This window comes from Leptidea sinapis, chromosome 11 (assembly GCF_905404315.1).
Source record: "Leptidea sinapis chromosome 11, ilLepSina1.1, whole genome shotgun sequence".
Classification (NCBI taxonomy): Eukaryota; Metazoa; Arthropoda; class Insecta; order Lepidoptera; family Pieridae; genus Leptidea; species Leptidea sinapis.
The window spans coordinates 5,290,839-5,310,116 of NC_066275.1; the positions used below are offsets into that span (position 1 = coordinate 5,290,839).

Genomic DNA, 19,278 nt, shown 5'->3' on the forward strand with positions numbered 1-19,278 from the left:
TATTATATCATCAACTTTACCACTCACTAACACTTATCCCAAATCGCATCCTGAAATCAAATCGGTATTGTCTATATAACGCACTTTCTCACACTGATGGGATGCGGAGTAGAGTAGCAGTCCACCGTGCATATCTAATACATGAATACTTCTAATGGCTTTGTCGATGATTAACAGAAGTATCACCGATTTAATACTGTTTAAACGGGTGGGCAGTATGTAAGCCACGAATCGTCGGGATAAATAATTAGGGGTAATTTACGAAAAAAAATATCAGTTATTACTCGCATTTTAATTAATTAAAATTTTGAAGTATAGTAATTTGCAGCCCACAAGTGTTGACGGCTGGTTTCACAATAGTTCGTGATAAGTGCCAGTAGATTCATTTGATTAAAGTTTGTGTTAATCTCAATGATTATGTTCGTCTCTCACTTTTACCAGTTCGCCATTAAAGGTGCTCAACTTGGCCCGGCAACACGTCTTAGTCGACCACTTGCAACACACCCAGTGTTCTATCTGGCCGACCGCCCGATGGAGACTGTACCTATAGTCTCTATAAACCAATATAGGCCCACCGCGCACCGACGTGGTCAATGTATATGCTAGAACTTAAGAAAGTTTTTTTAATGAGAATTTAATGAACCGTAAGAAATGAAAGGGTAAGTTCTATTTACATCATAAAACAAGCAATCCAGTCTAGAACAACCCGCTGTCTAGTATTGAAGTCATAAACTCGATTGCTAGGGCATGTTCATTATTTTCTATGGGTTTAAGAAATATGAACACGTTTTCGTATATTTTATATATTTAACAATATCAAATATTTTACATTTAATCAAATAACCATAAACCAAAATTCATTTACTTCATTCGACGACATATCTATACAGGCTAAAACGTATTAAACTGATTTCCATAAATCCAATTTAGTTCGTTCACGAATAGTAGAAATATCAAGCTACGTCGACGAGATTTAATTTTTTATATTTTTATGCGTAATATTGTTTTTATAAACATGTTATTTAAATAAATGTAGTAAATAAGATGAGATTATAATGAAGATAATAATAATAAAACATTTATTTCGGACCAGATCCATATCTTTCTTAGTAACGTTTTACTTAAAAACTAATGTTAGTAAGTAAATATATAGCAACCGTAATAAAGTAATTATATAATTGGATCGATAGAGAAAATAAAGAATATAGAGTGGAGAACCCGCTAATGGTTATGCTCAGTATTTGATCTCACTACCGCATCATAGACTGTCAGTAGGACAGCACGACACCCCTTGGACATCCTGGTACACACCCAGCGTTTCTTCACATCGTTGCTCTCTGCTTTTCGGAGACCGAATTTGTATCCGTTGCATATCAATACTGGTGTTCCTCGGTTTGACACCTCGTAGCTGACAACTAGATCTAAAGGAAATAACTGATATTATAGATGTTGTGTAAAAAAAAATTATTATCAATCAGGAGAAAAGAAACGAACGTTAGATTTTTATTTCAAAAGATATATTTCGTGACAATAAATTGACTGTACAAATTAATAATAAATCAAATATGCATGTAAGTGTTGAATAAGGTCAACCTTCCAACAGAAGCCGCCGTATGCCAGGACCGTTAAATACGGATGGCTATAACCTGTTTGCACCTCTCGGAGAGACTTGTGATTATTATATTATAATAATTATGATGTTGATAACTCACATACGAGTTCACTGTAGAATACGAAAGCTCGAGTACGGATGCAGGCGTTGAACTCATCAGGAATATTTTTGAGGCCTGGGATTGCCTTGCAATCTTCTTTGATTTATCTAAGGCTTTTGATTGTGTTCTACATTCAACGCTGGTCAGGAAGCTATGTCACTATGGTAAAAGAGGATCTGCGCTCGATCTTCTGATCTCATATTTAAATAATAGGATTCAGAGGGTCGATGTGAATGGCAGGAGATCTCCTGGGACTCCTCTCGGTGGGGGGTACCACAAAGCTCTATTATTGGACCCTTCCTCTTCCTAATTTATATAAATGATCTACCTAACCTTGTAGAAAAAAAACACAAGGTGGTATTATTTGCAGATGACACTTCAGATATATTCAAAGTGAAAAGAAGCAAAGTCTTATATGCTGACGTAAACAATGATCTATCTGACATCGTGTACTGGTTTAGCGCCAATAACTAATTGTTAAATAGTCATAAAACCAAATATATTAAATTTACCGCGCCAAATGTCAAAAATGTAGATGCGAATATTTTATTAAACGGAGAGGTGGTAAAACCAAAAAAATTGTGGTTAAAAAAATTTGATAGTTAACTGACATAGATACGGTGCGACTTATATATATACTTTAGTTATTTTCATAGTATTATGTCCTATGGTATATTGTTGTGGGGCAGTGCAGCCGATATTAATACCAATTTTGTGCTGCAGAAGAGGGATATTCGCGATATTTATAGCCTAGGTCCTAAAGAATCATTAAGAGAAAAATTAAAAGAAATCAACATTTTGACTGTTGCTTCTCAATATATTTTGATAATGTTCTATATGTACATAAGCACATTGAGGAATTTGCTATAAAATGTAACATTCATAATGTTTACACGAGGAACAGACATAGACTTGTTATGCCTACTACTCGGTTAAGTCGAGTTAGTAAGTCTTTTATTGGGCGATGTATATGCTTCTACAATATGATCCTAGAAAATGTGAAAAACAAATGTGTTGCGAAATTTAAAAGAATTATTAAAAAACGTTTGTGTGGGAAAGGTTACTATAGCATAAACGATTTTCTTTATGACACCACAGACTGGGAACGATGCAAACACCCTCAGGCTCTCTAATTATAAATGTTTATTGTACGATATCACATTGTAATCCATATGTTTATAAAAAGAAATCCTGCTAAGTTTTTTGCGCCCGTTCTTCTCAGGTCTGGTCAGTCTATTTTGAATGGGTGGTAGTTTTTGACGTTCAATAAGTAATTTTTAATCCTATTTTGAATAAAAATATTTGAATTTAAATTAGAATGTGAGACAAGCTGATATACTGATATACGCTGGTGTACTCCGCGCAAACTTGTGATTACCATTACTTACAATTTTAAATCGAATACTTTCCGTGCATTGTTTTTTTTTAAATATCACCCATTACAGACATAGTACACTATACAGACTTTTCCTAAAGAGAGACTGTTTTTATTTATTATTTATTTAATACCTGTCTGTTTAAATTCACGCCATAGGAAGTATTGAAGGTGACATTGGGACTTTAGCAGATATACTAAGTAAGAGGTTTCAGTGTTAAGCAGGCATCTATATATATATATATATATATATATATATATATATATATATATATATATCTATATAGGGTTAAAGTATGAAATTGCCGAATTGAACTGAAAATATTTTTATTTATTTTGTAGTACGAAAATCTAAATCATGAAAAAAATGGTAGATCGTTGGATCAAGATCTGGCGAATACGGAGGGTAACGAAAGGTTACTAATTGCAGTTCCTATAGAGTTAAAAATGGTGAAGATCGATTCATGAGTGGGGACTGTTTCATTGCTAACTTTGCTATCATTGTTCGGAGTTCGGCACAGAAGTCATCTGCCGGTATTGCTTGACAAGATTGGAGAAAGTTGTAGTGAATAACAATATACTGAGTCCACCAAACTGTTGTCATTACCTTTTTATTGGCAAGCTTTGCTTTAAGACACTGTTGTGGCGTTTGATCTAGGATAAGCCATTGCATTTTTCGCTTGCGGTTACCGTAAAGAATCCACTTTTCATCGCATGTCACAATTCGATTCCTTCATTTCTGTATCGATTCATCAAGGCAATACAAGTTTCGACACATATTTCTTTCTGCAGATCAGTCAATTCATGAGGTTACCATTTTTTTTATTGATTTGACGCAAATGAGCCCTCTCCAAACGCAACGCTCACAATATCAATGCGAGCTATTTCTGCTGCGTTAGTTCCGCATCGGAACTCGTATTCAGAAATCACTCGAATTTTCGAAGTATCCATCTTTCATGTCTAAGCTAAATAAAAAAAACAACTGAAAGTTGATAATCGAATGTTGCACATTTTTTTAAGGAAGAACCATGAAGGTTCTATGTCAATTCGAGGTATCGGTTACAATAAAACGGCAATTTCATACTCTAACCCATAGGGGTATAATAATAGTACTATAGCAATATTTTTATTTTATTTTTATTTTTTTTTATGGAATAGGAGGACAAACGAGCGTACGGGTCACCTGGTGTTAAGTGATCACCGCCGCCCACACTCTCCTGCAACACCAGAGGAATCACAAGAGCGTTGCCGGCCTTTAAGGAAGGTGTACGCGCTTTTCTTGAAGGTACCCATGTCGTATCGTCCCGGAAACACCGCACAAGGAAGCTCATTCCACAGCTTCGTGGTACGAGGAAGAAAGCTCCTTGAAAACCGCACTGTGGAGGACCGCCACACATCCAGATGGTGGGGATGATATCGTAACTTGTGACGTGTCGTGCGAAGGTGAAATTCGGCGGCAGGAATCAGGTTGAACAGCTCTTCGGAACACTCCCCGTGATAAATGCGGTAGAAGACACACAATGAAGCGACGTCTCTACGCAACGCCAAGTGATCCAGCCGTTCACAGAGTACTGGGTCCCCGACAATTCGAGCTGCTCTGCGTTGCACGCGGTCAAATGGATCGAGCTGATACTGGGGTGCGCCAGACCAGAGATGACAGCAATACTCCATGTGAGGCCGGACCTGCGCTTTGTAGAGCGCTAGAATGTGGGCCGGCTTGAAGTATTGCCGTGCTCTATTTATGACGCCCAGTTTCTTTGAAGCCAGTTTGGCTTTGCCCTCCAGATGGCCACGGAATTGGCAATTGCTCGAGATTTCGAGACCCAGTATTCCGATACTAGGCGAGGCTTTAAGGGAAGTGTTCTCGAAGAGCGGTGATACGGCAAATGGGGTTTTTATAAATAAATATGACAATATCAGGAACTTTACATATTGAAAAATATAGGCTCCATTACTAAGCGGTTCGCAGCCGGCGGTAAAATCAGATAATATACGTGTATGAAAAATTCAGACGCATCAAGAACCAACAACCTTAAATCTCGCTAGTGATTATGCTCTGTATTTGCTCTCACTACTTCGTCACACACGGTGAGTACGACAGCGCGGCACCCCTTGTATATTTTGGAGCACACCCAGCGTTTCCTGACCTCGTTGCTTTCTGCCTTTCTCAAATTGAAATTGTACCCGTTAAATTTGAGAACTGGTGTTCCTCGTGATGAAACATCGAAGGTAATACCTATATGAAAAAAAAAACACATCATTATTACTAATATACTAATTTTTTTATGAAAATAATGGACGAGACGAGCAGGACGTTCAGCTGATGGTAATTAATGCCCTGCCCATTACAATGCAGTGCCGCTCAGGATTCTTGAAAAACCCCAAAAATGTTGAGCGGCACTGCAATTGCGCTCGTCACCTTGAGACATAAGATGTTAAGTCTCATGCCCAGTAACTTCACTAGCTACGGTGCCCTTCAGACCATAACACAGTAATGTCTACACAATACTGCTTCACGGCACAAATAGGCGCCGTTGTGGTACCCATTATCTAGCCGGCATCCTGTGGAAAGGAGCCTCCCACTGGTGAATACTCCATATATAAAGAAATGAACTCTATGTCCGAAATATATGTAGAAGATGGTTTAGGACAAACTTGTATACTCTAAGTTAGAATAAACAAATATTGTTCACGAACTAAAAAAAATTATATATCTTAAAAAAAGAGGTATGCAAAAGATAAGATTAAATTATATTTTAACTATTTAATAGCAATCTCGCAAAAATGTATCAAATTATATACATTTTTGAAAAAAAAAATAAGAACTTTCAATATAGATATTATAAATAATAAAAATAATCTGAGATCTTTAAGTTGGTATTTAACTTATATAAATTTAAATAAAATTACATCACATAAAATGTCATAAATATCGGGCCTTATTTTCATAAACGACTTTAAAAAATAACTTATTTAGTGACTAGATTCATTATTCCCTTTTGGTTCTATACTAAAACTAGATCAATCCACAATATTTTTATGCCAGTTTGAGTTTATCGATAATTTTACTATGGTCCATGTGCCAGCCTTCTAGCTCAAATCAGCAGGCTTTCAAGTTTGAATAAAATATTTAAATATTACGATTTAACAACAAAATAATAATTCAAAATGTAAACATTGGAATGTAAGTCGTAATAAAGTTATTCCTGAGAATAATCCGTGAATATGCACAATGTTTATTATATCGCTGACAACACTGTCAGTACAATGATAATTCTCACGTTTTCTGAATCTCAGACTGCCTTGAAAATAAACGCGGGAAACGTCATACGTCCGAATACCAAACATGAGGAGAATGTCTATTTGTAAACATATTCCATATTCTTGGGTTATTCTCTCGTATAACTTTAGACCAAGTTTATTTATAAGGCCGTAAACGCTTAGTAAATTCTCTTTACGATCAATATAATACCTTCAATTACGATCGGTTTGCAAATATCTTCCTCACCATTCGATTGTAAATTCTATTAAAAGTCAATATTACTCTATCGTGTTATAAATTAACGTAAATGATTTCCACCTAAGCCTTCGTTAGAGGAAGAATGCTGCTAAAAGTAAGAATACTTCAATCAATATAAAGTTTTAAATTTCACATATCTCATAAAATATTTAATTTAAGCTATGTTTAGTGCGAGTGTTCATTATTAAGACTATAGATAACATTATTAACAGTATGTAGGGTGGCTCTACAATTTTTGCTTCTCGCTTTCACACATCGCCAGAGCAGCTTGACGCCTCGACTCCCCGAGTTCTTGTAGTACCTGTGACCTTGGTACTGAATCACTGGCTTGCCAAATCTAGACACCGCATACGCAGCAACTATAGAGGAAAAATTATAATATCATCAACAAGTTGAACGAAAGTACAATTTTATCTGTATATATTGTAATGAATTCTATAGTGTAAAGTACAATACTTGTGACTACCAGCAATATATAATACCATCACCTTACTTTTGTGTTGTAAGCCTAATTTATAGTCTGGGGATAGCAGCGAAATATTAAAACATACATTAAGTGACCTCAGTTGTTTAATGATTATGCGGTGTTTCTTTCAAAATCATATTATCAAATGTTACAATATACGCTATACATCCGGAGTGGACCTTACTACAAATCCATCTCACTTTACTTTTACCTTTACTGCCACTCCACATGTGGAACCTATAGGGCCCCATTTCGATTACAGGTCTTCCATTTCTTGATGTACCAAAATTTGGTGTCATATCTGAAATAATAAATTAAAAATAAATGAAAATGTGCAATCAAATTAATGCTTACATAACACAAATAACAACGGCGGACGAAAGCGAGCGTCATCATCATCACCATTATATATTCCACCTGTATTATTAGCTCAGCTAGCTGTGATACGCTGTCGTTCGTGATATCTGGATATAATGTATAAAGGATTGTAGTAGTTAATAGTAAAGTAAAATAATATATATATATGGGTTTTATAGTCAAATAAATGCTCATGTAGTGAACGAATTATTTTATACAAATACATTTCTAAATTGAGCATTTATATTATATAAACGAGTTAATTTACAACATTCAAACTCTGAGTGTGTCACTGTACACAAAGGTCAAATATACATATGATGTATTTCTCTCAGTAATAAAGAAATCGATAAATAGTCGGCGCATCACTACTTCATGGCGTAGGGAGTTAGTACTTGGAGAGTGCAAGTGAACTTGAACTGTTCCAACTGGAGGCTGGCAACACAACTCCTGTTCTCTTGTACTGGGGAAGTCCATGGGCGGCTGATTTTCTCTTTCCATCAAGTGAGGCAAGTGCTCATAAAAGAAAATATATTTAGTAATATTTTGTCTAAAAATTATTATGACTGTGCACATCATAGTAAAATTTCACTCTATTAAGACTGTCAGTGATAATCTTGGCCCTGCAAAGTTTTTTTGTATTGGAACACCTCCAAGTTTTTGTGTTATATTTTCCCTGTGACTTTAAGTTAAACCTGTAGCCACCGTAGTCTACGGCGGGTCTCCCAAATCGGGATAACGTGAACGTCAGCCCTGTAATAATTATCATATTTTTTATCAAATATTTAAATTTAATTTAATTTTGATAATAATTTCAGAAATATTTGTAAAAAAAGGGCATACAAACGGCCAATGTCAAATTAGTATAGCTCCGTTATCCGTCCATCTGTATGTCAGCAGACTGCGTGTACAGGACCGCAATACTCAGAAAACTGAAATTTTGACAGGCTGTTTGAGAGGGACTATTATCGCTATAGTAAACAAATAAATAACGTTATTTAAAATTTATTCAATGAAATAATAATATTGTATCGAGGTCTAAGTGAGTATGAGTCCAACTTTCACAACTCTGAACTAACTCTGACTCAAAGAAAAAATAATAACAATTGATGACAAAAAGTGCTTGCCGCAAAACTCTACAGCAGCCTTTTGTTGCCAACCTTAGCGTACCCCGAGAAATTCATTCCAAAAGCTCATTCTTTGCAAACGTAAAATAGTTTAAGCCGTTTAATTTGCCATAACATATATTATGCCGCTTAGGCGACAAATCTACGGAATAGGAAATTCCGACGAGTCCGATCTTCCACCGTCGCGTAATATCGAAGAGACGACAAGTCGTCAGCTACGACACCGGCGTGTACAGCGTAGCCTCGCCGACTATGATATTATAGCTACGGACGCGGGCGGCTTCTGTCATCCACGTAGCGTGTAGCGATAGGCGCTCTGTTAATACGGTGACGTTTGCTCGCATTCAGTCTGTTGACGTATCTTATTCTAGTCTAACCTAGTAATATTTTTTATTATATTTATAATATATTTTGTAAAATGTATTCTTTTGTTTTTATTTCATTACGCATGTTGAGTTAGCCTGTAAGTGAGGTATACAATTTCTATCATATAGGTATATTTAGGAGTGTGCTTTAGAATAAGGGTTAATATTGTATGCAACGTTGTCTTCCTTTTAATAAATACATAAATAAATGTTTGTATGTTATAATATCTCTGTATCAATGCACTCTCCCCTTCTTAACCAGATAGATATTCAATGGTTATGAACATCCAGATAGTACACAATATTGTGGTCCATGGTAATTAATTTAGCTTTACACATTTTCTTTGTGTTTGAGCATCTCCAATGTTTCTTGTTGTGTGAGCCGGATGAAGCGGCATTAAAACGATAACCACCATATTCCAAAGCTGGTCTTCCGTATCTGGACAGTGTAAATCGTAGCTCTGTAAAAATGAATAAATTAACTTTCACAATCTTTACGTAATTTGGGTTGGTATATATATTCGAATAAAAATTGCACATATATATTCATTAGAGTACACCGCAATAAAGTTCTTTAAAATACCAGAAGATAGAGGAAGGTTTTTCTTGTGCTTTTTTTTAGGAGAATACCTCAAAGGCAGTCAGGGCCTTTGCAGTTCATCTGTTTTAACACCTAGTTCACGAACGTTTTTTTTTCTTCCGAAATCAGCAAGTGCCCCGGGGCACTAGATTTTTCACATACACCAAAATCGAAAGTACGGCACACTATTCCCTCGCCAACTTCTGACCCTTATTTTGTTTGTAAGATGATTTATTTTGCATGGTCTTGTTTCAAAAGCTTTCCGATACATTCACTCAAATCATCCTTATTATAAGCAATCTTTTAATACACGTTCAATGATGAACGTACGGAACGTAGCGAGCGCGCCAACATCACGGCGTGATGTCTGAGTACGTGCCTACCGCTCGCGATCAGAGTTTGCGATTTCAGAAGGTTAATGAAAGAACGGTATGTGTAGAAGAACACACAACAAAAATGAAAACTTCATCAGGGCGAGGTTTATAATACGAATCACAACTATTTTTTGTAATATTTTTGTTCAATAATCTTACTTAGAATTTTGTGTGACATCTAAATCTAATTCAATATCCTCAAACTAAAATGATCAGATCACGAACAGAAACGATAGGTATAGATGGATATATTATACACGCGAATTTTGTTTTTAGAAGTCTAGCGAAAAAACAATTAGTGTTACTTTTTGTGGACATTAAAAATATTTTAGACATAAACTAAAACGATACTCACTAAGACTCGGCTAGCATGAAGTCATTATTAAGTTGTAATATGAAATATCTAGGAACTGCAATATTTTTTCATTGACATACGAGGTCGTACATACAGGAATATTCTGGCATTAGCATGGCGACAGGCAACACTTTCTAAACTGTCAACTGCTTTAGTTATTGTTAGCTAGTATCGTTTGCTTCCTTCTGGCAAACGGCAGTTGCGCTGAACAAATGGAAATAGAGTGCATTAGCAATGAACAGTATCTGATTCAGTCAGGTGAGCGTCTCATGTCTCATCAATAGATATAAAAGAATTTAATATTCAAATAGCGGTCTAAGATTGTTGCGGTTCATTATAACGGTTGGACTTGCAACGAATAACACTCTCTAGAAAACATAAAGAAATATTTAATCCATAATTACAAATTAAAATAATAACGAACAATTCAAGAACTTCTTTGGAATAAAACTTAAAAATATAATCTGTAGTGCAGATAAATAATAAATATATATACAGATTATCTCGAAGCAATATTATGGCAACAATTTTGATTTTACATTTTTAACGATAGGTCTAATTAAATACAGTACAAAGGTATCACTGGTTCGAGGTCGAGAAATATCTCTTGTTTCAATCAAGTTATATACGAAGAGATCTTCTCCACTCAAGCTAATTTTGGTAATAATCAGTTTATACAGTCATCAATTACATTATGCATGATAAGGTTTAAGCGCTTTTTAAGTGTATCAAAGTAATTTTGTTGCTCCCAACACAAAATACTAAAATAAAACTAAACTTTCATATTTAACTAACTAAAACCAAATGATTCCAAGGTCATGTACCGTGCGCGAGTTTCACTCGTTATGCACCGGTTTTTATTGTCTATTGAAAAGAACATAATATTATATAATAGGATAAGTTAGATAAACTAATGGACTTATTGAATTTTTCACGGGTTAAATTTTTAGATGAGGTTATATTAACCAAAACGACAAAAAAAAGTCAAACATGCTTTTCCTTATACACAACTTTTCTCTTTTTTACAGTTTCGAATTTGGCCATACAATACTATTCTTAAATCCACCCTGCAAATCCATTCTATCCCTTTAAATATTCCCGAAGACTGCCTCGTTCTTTTTATTATGGAAAAGGAGGACAGATGAGCGTGCGGGTCATCTGGTGTTAAGAGATCGCCGCCGCTCACATTCTCTTGTACCACCAGAGGAATCACAGAAACGTTGCCGGCCTCTAAGGAAGGGTTACGCATTGTCTTATTCGTCACTTTAACGAGGGTTTCTTCTGTTTGTACGAGTAACACGCTGTATCAACATGATGGTCATTCACCTTCACGATCTGACTTCCGACGGTGAAGACCTTCGCCTGACAGCCGTTAGCCGTGGCCTTGACACAAACCCACCGACACGCGCTCTTCCCAAAGTACTTCATGTTGAAACGACACCCGTCATATATCAGAACTGGCTTCCCGTATCTTGATGTTGAAAACACTGCAACTAATTATTTTACAATTAACAGACTTATCTATAGTTAATATTCAAGAATATAAATAGTCTCCTTTACCTTTATCAATATTACCTAAATATACAAAATTATATAAAGTTATAAGACCGCAGCGTCAATGACCAACTTAAACTAATTAAGTGATGAAATTCGATATTCTAAATAAAGTAGGAAAATAAACATAACATTTAGCTTTTTATTAATATTTATTATTTTCATTCTTTTGGCAAATATTGTTCTTTTTCACACAGTTTCAAACACGCATGCAGGCTATTGAGATCAAATAGGAAAGCAGTTTAAGGTATACTTGTACCTCGAATGACTCAAACTAATATATTAGGTTGATCAAATGGTACGAAACACAAACAAGTTCAGTATGTAGATCTCAAAGCCTAGTACTGTCAGACTAAAGCGCGGTTCTACGACTGGTTAGATCTACAGTGCTTACCTTACTACAAAACCAATGCACGCCTTACCTGTACAGGTGTCTCCGCTCTTCCATGTCAGTGTGTCAATGTGTTATTTTTAACAATAGTTTTATTGACATGGTAGTAAAATAAAAGTTATAAAAAATACAATTTAAAAATTTGGAAAATATTTTTGAATACCTTCATAGATTTACAATAATAATGAAAAAAATAATAATTTTAAAGCACATTTAAGTACTTTTTTTAAATTATTAACTTTTGATAAATGTATGTACCTGTATGTGTGTGAGCGTGCGATATGTTTGTGAGTGTTGGGTGTATGTGTGTATATGTAATATAATTTCTGTCTGATCTATGTAGAATGTTAGTTTAGCTATTGGTTAAATTATAATATGTTCATTATTTAAGCTGTTGGAGGAATATATCCATCATCTCTCAGTGATAATTATAAACTTGCACTCACTCCTGTCTGCAGAAGGTTAGCAGAGATTTCATTCCCACAGGTCTGACATACTTGTCTGGCCTCTTTCATTCTTTGTATTTTCGAGCTCGTTATTTGTAATAAAAATAAAGAAAAAGCTAACGTTTTCATAAAATATGTAACTAATTTAAAAGAATTTTCAACTCAATTTAGATAGTCAAAATTGCTCTACTTAATTATATTATATTTATTCAAAATATAAAACAAATAATTCGTATTTTTTAACATCACTGTTATAGAATTTAAAACAACAGAGACACGCTTAGCTACGAGTGGAACGTTGATTAAAATTAAATTTCTAGCAGCTATAATAATTTACAAAATACTAAATTACCATGTATACATAATATTATATACAAAACTATCCTACTTATACTATAAATTCAAAAATATGTGTGTTTGTTATACAGACACCCTGATTGAATCGGAATTTGTTCATATTTTTTTTATTCAATTGCCGAAAATTTTCCAGAACACAGAGGATTGACAGGTGAGTCAAGTGTTAACATTCATATTATTATGCATTTATTTAGTAGCTAACATTTATTATAACGGTCAATGTCTGTGATCATAATTATGTTTTATAATTTGTCCATCGTACGTCGCAACTCTTGCCCGGCACCCCTTGTTATCTTTGATACAAGTCCATCTCACCAGCTCTCCAGTACTGCTACTCTTCCTGAACCTATGCTCTCCAACCTGTATTACAGGGTTACCACTTCGAGATACCGTGAAAATTGGTACTAAAACAAAACATGACGTTTTATTCACATATAAAAAACATGTACCCTCAAGTTAGCCAATTTCCCGAAAAAACCTAAGCCATGTTACCAAGTAGAAAACAATTTTAGTAATTACAAAATTTCTCAACAACAAACTTAAGTTAGTTTTCCAAAGATAAAATTTGGTCAAAAGTATAAGCTGAATAAGAAAATCTAGAACAAAAGAGAATAATTCATTATTCAGTCTCAATGCTAGTAAAAATAGCTTCTATTACACATAACTGAGTAAATGTATATCTAAAAATATCTATAAGTTCACTCATTCGTAATAATAATCCAAAATATTAAGGGTATGTTACTATTCTAATAGCCAATAACAGAATTTATTACAAAATATTTATTAATTCTGTTCACTTATTCTTTCAACATATTTCTTAATGATTATGTTCATTAACAAATTTTAAGATTTCGTCACCAATTGTAATCAGAGCAGCTTTACATTTATCAGCGACCTTCACACAAGGCCACCTTGCCCGAAGTCCCTTACTGCCACTCCACTTATTGAACCTATACTTGCCCACCTGTATCACTGGCTTGCCAAATCTTGATAATGTATAAATCGGCTCGTCACTCAGAATGCCTACGAAGTAAAAAAATATAACAATAAAATACAGCTACCGCATATCAATTCAGTTATGTTTGAGACCTCAAATAAAGGAATAGTTATTGTGAATATATAAATTAACGCACATATAAAAGAGACTGACCAAGATTGAACCACGTTAGGTGGAGCTACGTTCCATGTTAACGTTGTTCAAATTAATTTTCTTGTTTTTTGCAACCTTTTCACTTCAGGAATAAAAAAGTAGTAAATTTTAATAATAATTGTTATTTATTATTTCCGAATAAAATAATAACATTGACTTTATCCTGATCGGTCTCTTTATTTGTACGAGTTACATTATTATTAAATTTATAAATAAAATAATTCTTAGTAATAATCACCACGTTTTACAATATATTTTATTGTTCTGTTAATAATGATTATTTTTGTGTTCGGTCGTAAGCAATTATCAAAACAGGTGACAGACAGTTACAGTTCATATTGCACCGAAATCCAAGGTATTTGAGCTATTCTCAACTGTAATTTTGTATGAATATTATTTTGTTTTTCAAATAGAAGCATCAACACTTCGCGGCACATTCATGTTACATTCATAAGAGTTTACAATCCTATTATGAAGAGTTAATATTAAGTGGTCCAGGAGTATTTTCATACTTCTTTATCCTCTATATATTCTTGGAAATTTACTAAAGAATTGCACGCTGAGACATACAAATGAGTTTTGAATTTTACAGAGTCTCGATTTTAGATTCCGATCTTATTTTTTCTTAAAATAACCATGACATTCACAAGTTAAACACATATTCCTATTGCGTATATATTCATGTATCAATGCTGTATCATACCAGTACCCAGTTTTTATAACAGATTAAAAGTAACCTTTAAATAATTAAAAAACAATCATAAAGTAAACACAATAAGAGGTACATTTTTGTATTCATTTGTTTCTTCTCATTCTACAAATATCTCTAAAATGTTTCGTTTTAAATTATATAAATTACAATGATGCCTTATTTAATTGCTCACATACACATACTTCAATAAATATCAATAATACATGATATCGTACTAGCTTCATAAAATTCCTCATAATATCTAAACCATATGTAACACGTATAAGTCTATTTTTTTTTCTAGTCAGGTCTGAGGCAGCTTCTTTGAAAATGGATGCTCCATTTCTATAAATGTCACTTAAAGAAAATAAAAATAATATTCGAATTTGATTATAAATCTGCTGACCCGAGCTGTTTCGAAAACTTTTTTTACTTTTTGACAACACTTACTTTGAGCGGAACGCATACTGCTGTTTTTAATTTTTTTGAGTTTAATTCGTCAGGCATAAACTTTGTTGATTATGTGATGTGACTATTTTTACGATATAATGACAAATATGACTCACTGGTCATCAGTAAATAGCCACAATGTTAAGCTACGCCAAAATAAGGTCTTATGTTACAACACGTTTAAAAAATATATATGAATATGTTTTAATAAATAAAACAAAACACAGACAACGAAAAAACACAAACAATAAACACGCAGTTCTGTATCTTGTAATACATTTTTGTATTTAAACGTACAATTTATCTGTACTACGGATAAAAAAACTAAAATTATAACACTGAACAATATAGCTTTGAACTGTTTACTTTTCCTGGATTACTGAGAAAAATAATTCGCATAATATTTTTAAATTCTTTTTTGGGTTTGGGTTGGTGTAAAGTTCCAGAGTGAATTTTTTTTTTCTCATGACAGCTATAACATTCACACCATGCTTTGTTTTGCATCTCAAAATACTGAGAAATGATTTGTCAACCTCTGAGCGCACTCCAGTAAGGTTTATTATTTCCATAAAACTTCTCTGACTTCTAAATAACTTAGCTTTATAAATAGTACAATAAATAAAATCACATACACAACTCCTCTATAATACTATCTACGCTTTTCCTGCAAGATATAACTCTACAACATTCAGCTTGATAAAATGTATTTGGACTGTTTCAATCAAAATCCTGTGATTGAAAATAAAATCTACGTTTACATTAGATCTTTTAGTGCTACTTACATAATATATGTATGTTAAATACTCTCATTTCATCGCCGGCATAACATGATTTATAACTATATATTTAGCATTTATAACATTTCCACGGACATTACTTGCTATACGAGAGTTATGGCACTACTTCGCTATATTTGTATTAACATTAAACCAATGTATTTCTACTCCAGGCAAACAGTTATTTTAAAACATACTCCACACACGAAGCTCACTCAGCTAATAATAAAAATATCTAGTTAATAATCAGATCATATTCGAGTTGGACAATATAGATTATTAACTCTTAAGCAATTCCAAAATGAATTTTTTACTCGAGTAATAATGTAAAATAACCCTTATATTTATTGAAAAGTAAGGTAGGAACAGTTTAAACCCGCAGTTTAATTCGACTCAGAAAGAAGATCACCCGATGTAAGTGATCGCCACAAATTCAATTCCAAACTAAACCCACTAATAATAATACTGATATCGCACACACTTGTAACTCACACGAATCATAGATGTGTGTGCATGTTCTTATACTTCACGATCACGTTACCAAGGGTGGTGACGGTGGCTCTGCAGCCCATCTGGTTCTTCACACAGGTCCACCGCACCTGAGGCGCTTTGCTGTAGCTCCAGCGGTTGTACCGGTACCTTCCGACAACCATCACAGGATTCCCATAGCGAGTTGTCTCAAACCTCACTGTAAAACCAATAACAATTTTATTACTTGATCAACACAAGGAACCAACTCTTGTAGATTTCAATCAATTTTTCATTGTGCAGAACATTTTAAAGTTATTAAACAAGCTCTTTTCTAAAGCGTGCCGCACCTTTATGAAGGGATTTTCCGAGAACAGCAATTACCACATTAAATCTGATATTTGATCAATTTGAGTATCGTATTAAATCTACAATATATTAATTACAAAATTAAACTTCAGATTCGTATTTGAATTAAATATTTTATCAACAGTTATGATTTTAATACACACAACCCATAGAAATTCTGAAAACACTCAAATTACCTCTTAAGTAATTTTGGACGGAAAATTACTTAATAATAGTCTACAACATGAATGAGACTGTAGTCAAATCTCAACGGAATGTTATCAGGTCCAGCCTTATAATTCAATATATTCTTCGACATAGGCAACAGAGTAGATTTTAGATATTTCTTTTGGGGCAAATTAATCTTATCATTTATTTATAAGTAAGAGTTTTATTAACTTGCCGCCTTTAGTCTTATCACAAAATTGCAATTTCCATCTTTATTTTTGATTTATTTTGAATTACGTTATTGTGTTAATTAGTTCAGTTTCTTATAAACAAGTTTATAGTCTCTGTAGTGTTGTGGCCAAACATTACATTCACTTATGATTATGCTCATTGACCATACCGACGACATCCGTATCGAGGGTCACAATCCTCGCGCGACATCCTTTGGTCTTCTTGGTACAAATCCACGAGGTCTTGTAACCATCAATATCTACGTAGTGTAAGCCGTATCTGAAGCTGCCCATACATAATAATTGTTTACCATTTCTTGACGGTAAGAAAGTAATATCTGAAATATATTAAGTGTTTATAAAACAAACATACTTTATTCTACCGAGTTAGTCTAATAAATCTAAAGCCCATGTATTAAATAAGTTAGTGTTTCAATTATTAATCTGTTATTAATTGGTATGCAAGTGATAGCTGTATGTCTGAAATTAAATAGCTATAAATTAGTTTTATCTTGTGGGTATGTATGTAATAAACAAATTACTTCTAACGATTATTAAAAATTTAATTAATTTTTATGTAATTTGCAATTGTCAAACAAAGTTAGCTTAATATATTTGGAATACTTTGCAGTATCATCTAATATGAACAATAATTAATCGCTTAATCCACAGTGCTATAGACTAGAGTATGTGTCCCTACGTCAACAGTTTCGTAACATTTTATTTAAATGTTTTTTTTGAAGATTTTGAATATAATTGATGTTGAATTGTGCTTACGCGATGAGCCGTCATTCGGGACGAACATAGGATCGTCCTAGTTGATCAGCTCTTGTACGGTAGATCATGGGTACATGATCGCAATAAAGTCCTTAAATTAAATATTTATTTATTTTACAATTATTATTGCAGGACGATGCCTTAAAGCTACATCGGTAGTTCAATGGGTTCAACAGATTTTGATTAGTTATTAAATAAATAAATTATTTTCAACATGAGCGCATTGCATGTGCAAACAAATATATATATAATATATCAAATTAAGGGAATACTACTCGTAGTATGGCAATGGTAATGTTCGCTAGTGGTTATGATACCTATCAAAGTGTATGACTTCATCATAAAATGTATATACAAGAGCTCTGCATCCGTGAACATTTCTCGTGCACCTCCATCGAAACTTCGGGCCCGCACTTACAACTTTATTGAAACGATACGGTCCCATCACTATCACGGGCATGCCCTTTCTAGACTTTGTAAATACGATTTCCATGCCTAAAACAAGCATATTAAGATATGTATTACAAAATATCATAGATTTGGTATCACGCCAACATTATTCATAAACATTATAAAGCATACTTAAATTATTAAACATCTACTTTGTATACTACCCGGATTGTGAATCCTGTAAATCGTTATAGTCTACAGCCATCAAAAGTTTGAGCGATTGTTTTTTTTGACGTACTGAAAATTCCTAGTTTTGAACATAATAAACTTATTAAAAATATTTGTGTAGATAAAACTGCGACGGGCGAGTTGTGTGAAAGGTCAACTTAGCCGTACAATCTTTAGTCAGATGATAGACGTAATGGGTCCGTTCTAGACTAAGATAAAATTTGAAAACTTCCAATGAGGCCAGGAGAAGCAGACAGAAAGAAGGTTCAGCTTTTGCATTTGACCTTATAATAACATACGGTTATCACTTTGAGGAAATTCGGATAGACAAAGTCCATTTTTATAGCAATAATATAATATAAACTTTAATTAAATGAATTAAAAAAACAAAATAGGATTTAATTATGTAAACACTTACAACTACTATGAAAATAGTCAGTTATAGTAAATTTATATTATTATTATATCATTAATTGATTGTTTAAATGAATAAATTGGTTATAGCCGTGAATATAAAAATAGGTTTGTACGATCTTCATAATTTGTCAATATATTATCTTAGTTACAAATAGTTTGTTGTCTACTATAGTTAAGTAAACACATTAATTTAAAACATCCAAAGT

General features: G+C 33.6%; 1 protein-coding gene across 40 annotated transcripts in view; it reads right to left on the reverse strand.

The window, feature by feature from the left end:
- The window catches only part of LOC126966718 (modifier of mdg4-like), a 341,756-nt gene that overhangs the window by 215,815 nt on the left and 106,663 nt on the right, over nucleotides 1–19,278 (reverse strand). The window contains exon 5 of one of the 40 annotated variants that reach the window (XM_050810961.1): nucleotides 788–1,421. The exons of 34 other annotated variants lie outside the window; for them this stretch is intronic. In XM_050810961.1, coding sequence (XP_050666918.1) covers nucleotides 1,222–1,421 — 200 coding nt within the window. In that variant the 3' untranslated portion in view covers nucleotides 788–1,221. Of the gene's footprint in view, nucleotides 1–787; nucleotides 1,422–7,159; nucleotides 7,375–9,177; nucleotides 9,384–11,476; nucleotides 11,725–13,744; nucleotides 14,003–16,976; nucleotides 17,599–19,278 lie in introns of those variants that run through there. 5 more of the 40 variants (XM_050810963.1, XM_050810975.1, XM_050810946.1 and 2 more) reach the window with 5 other exon arrangements.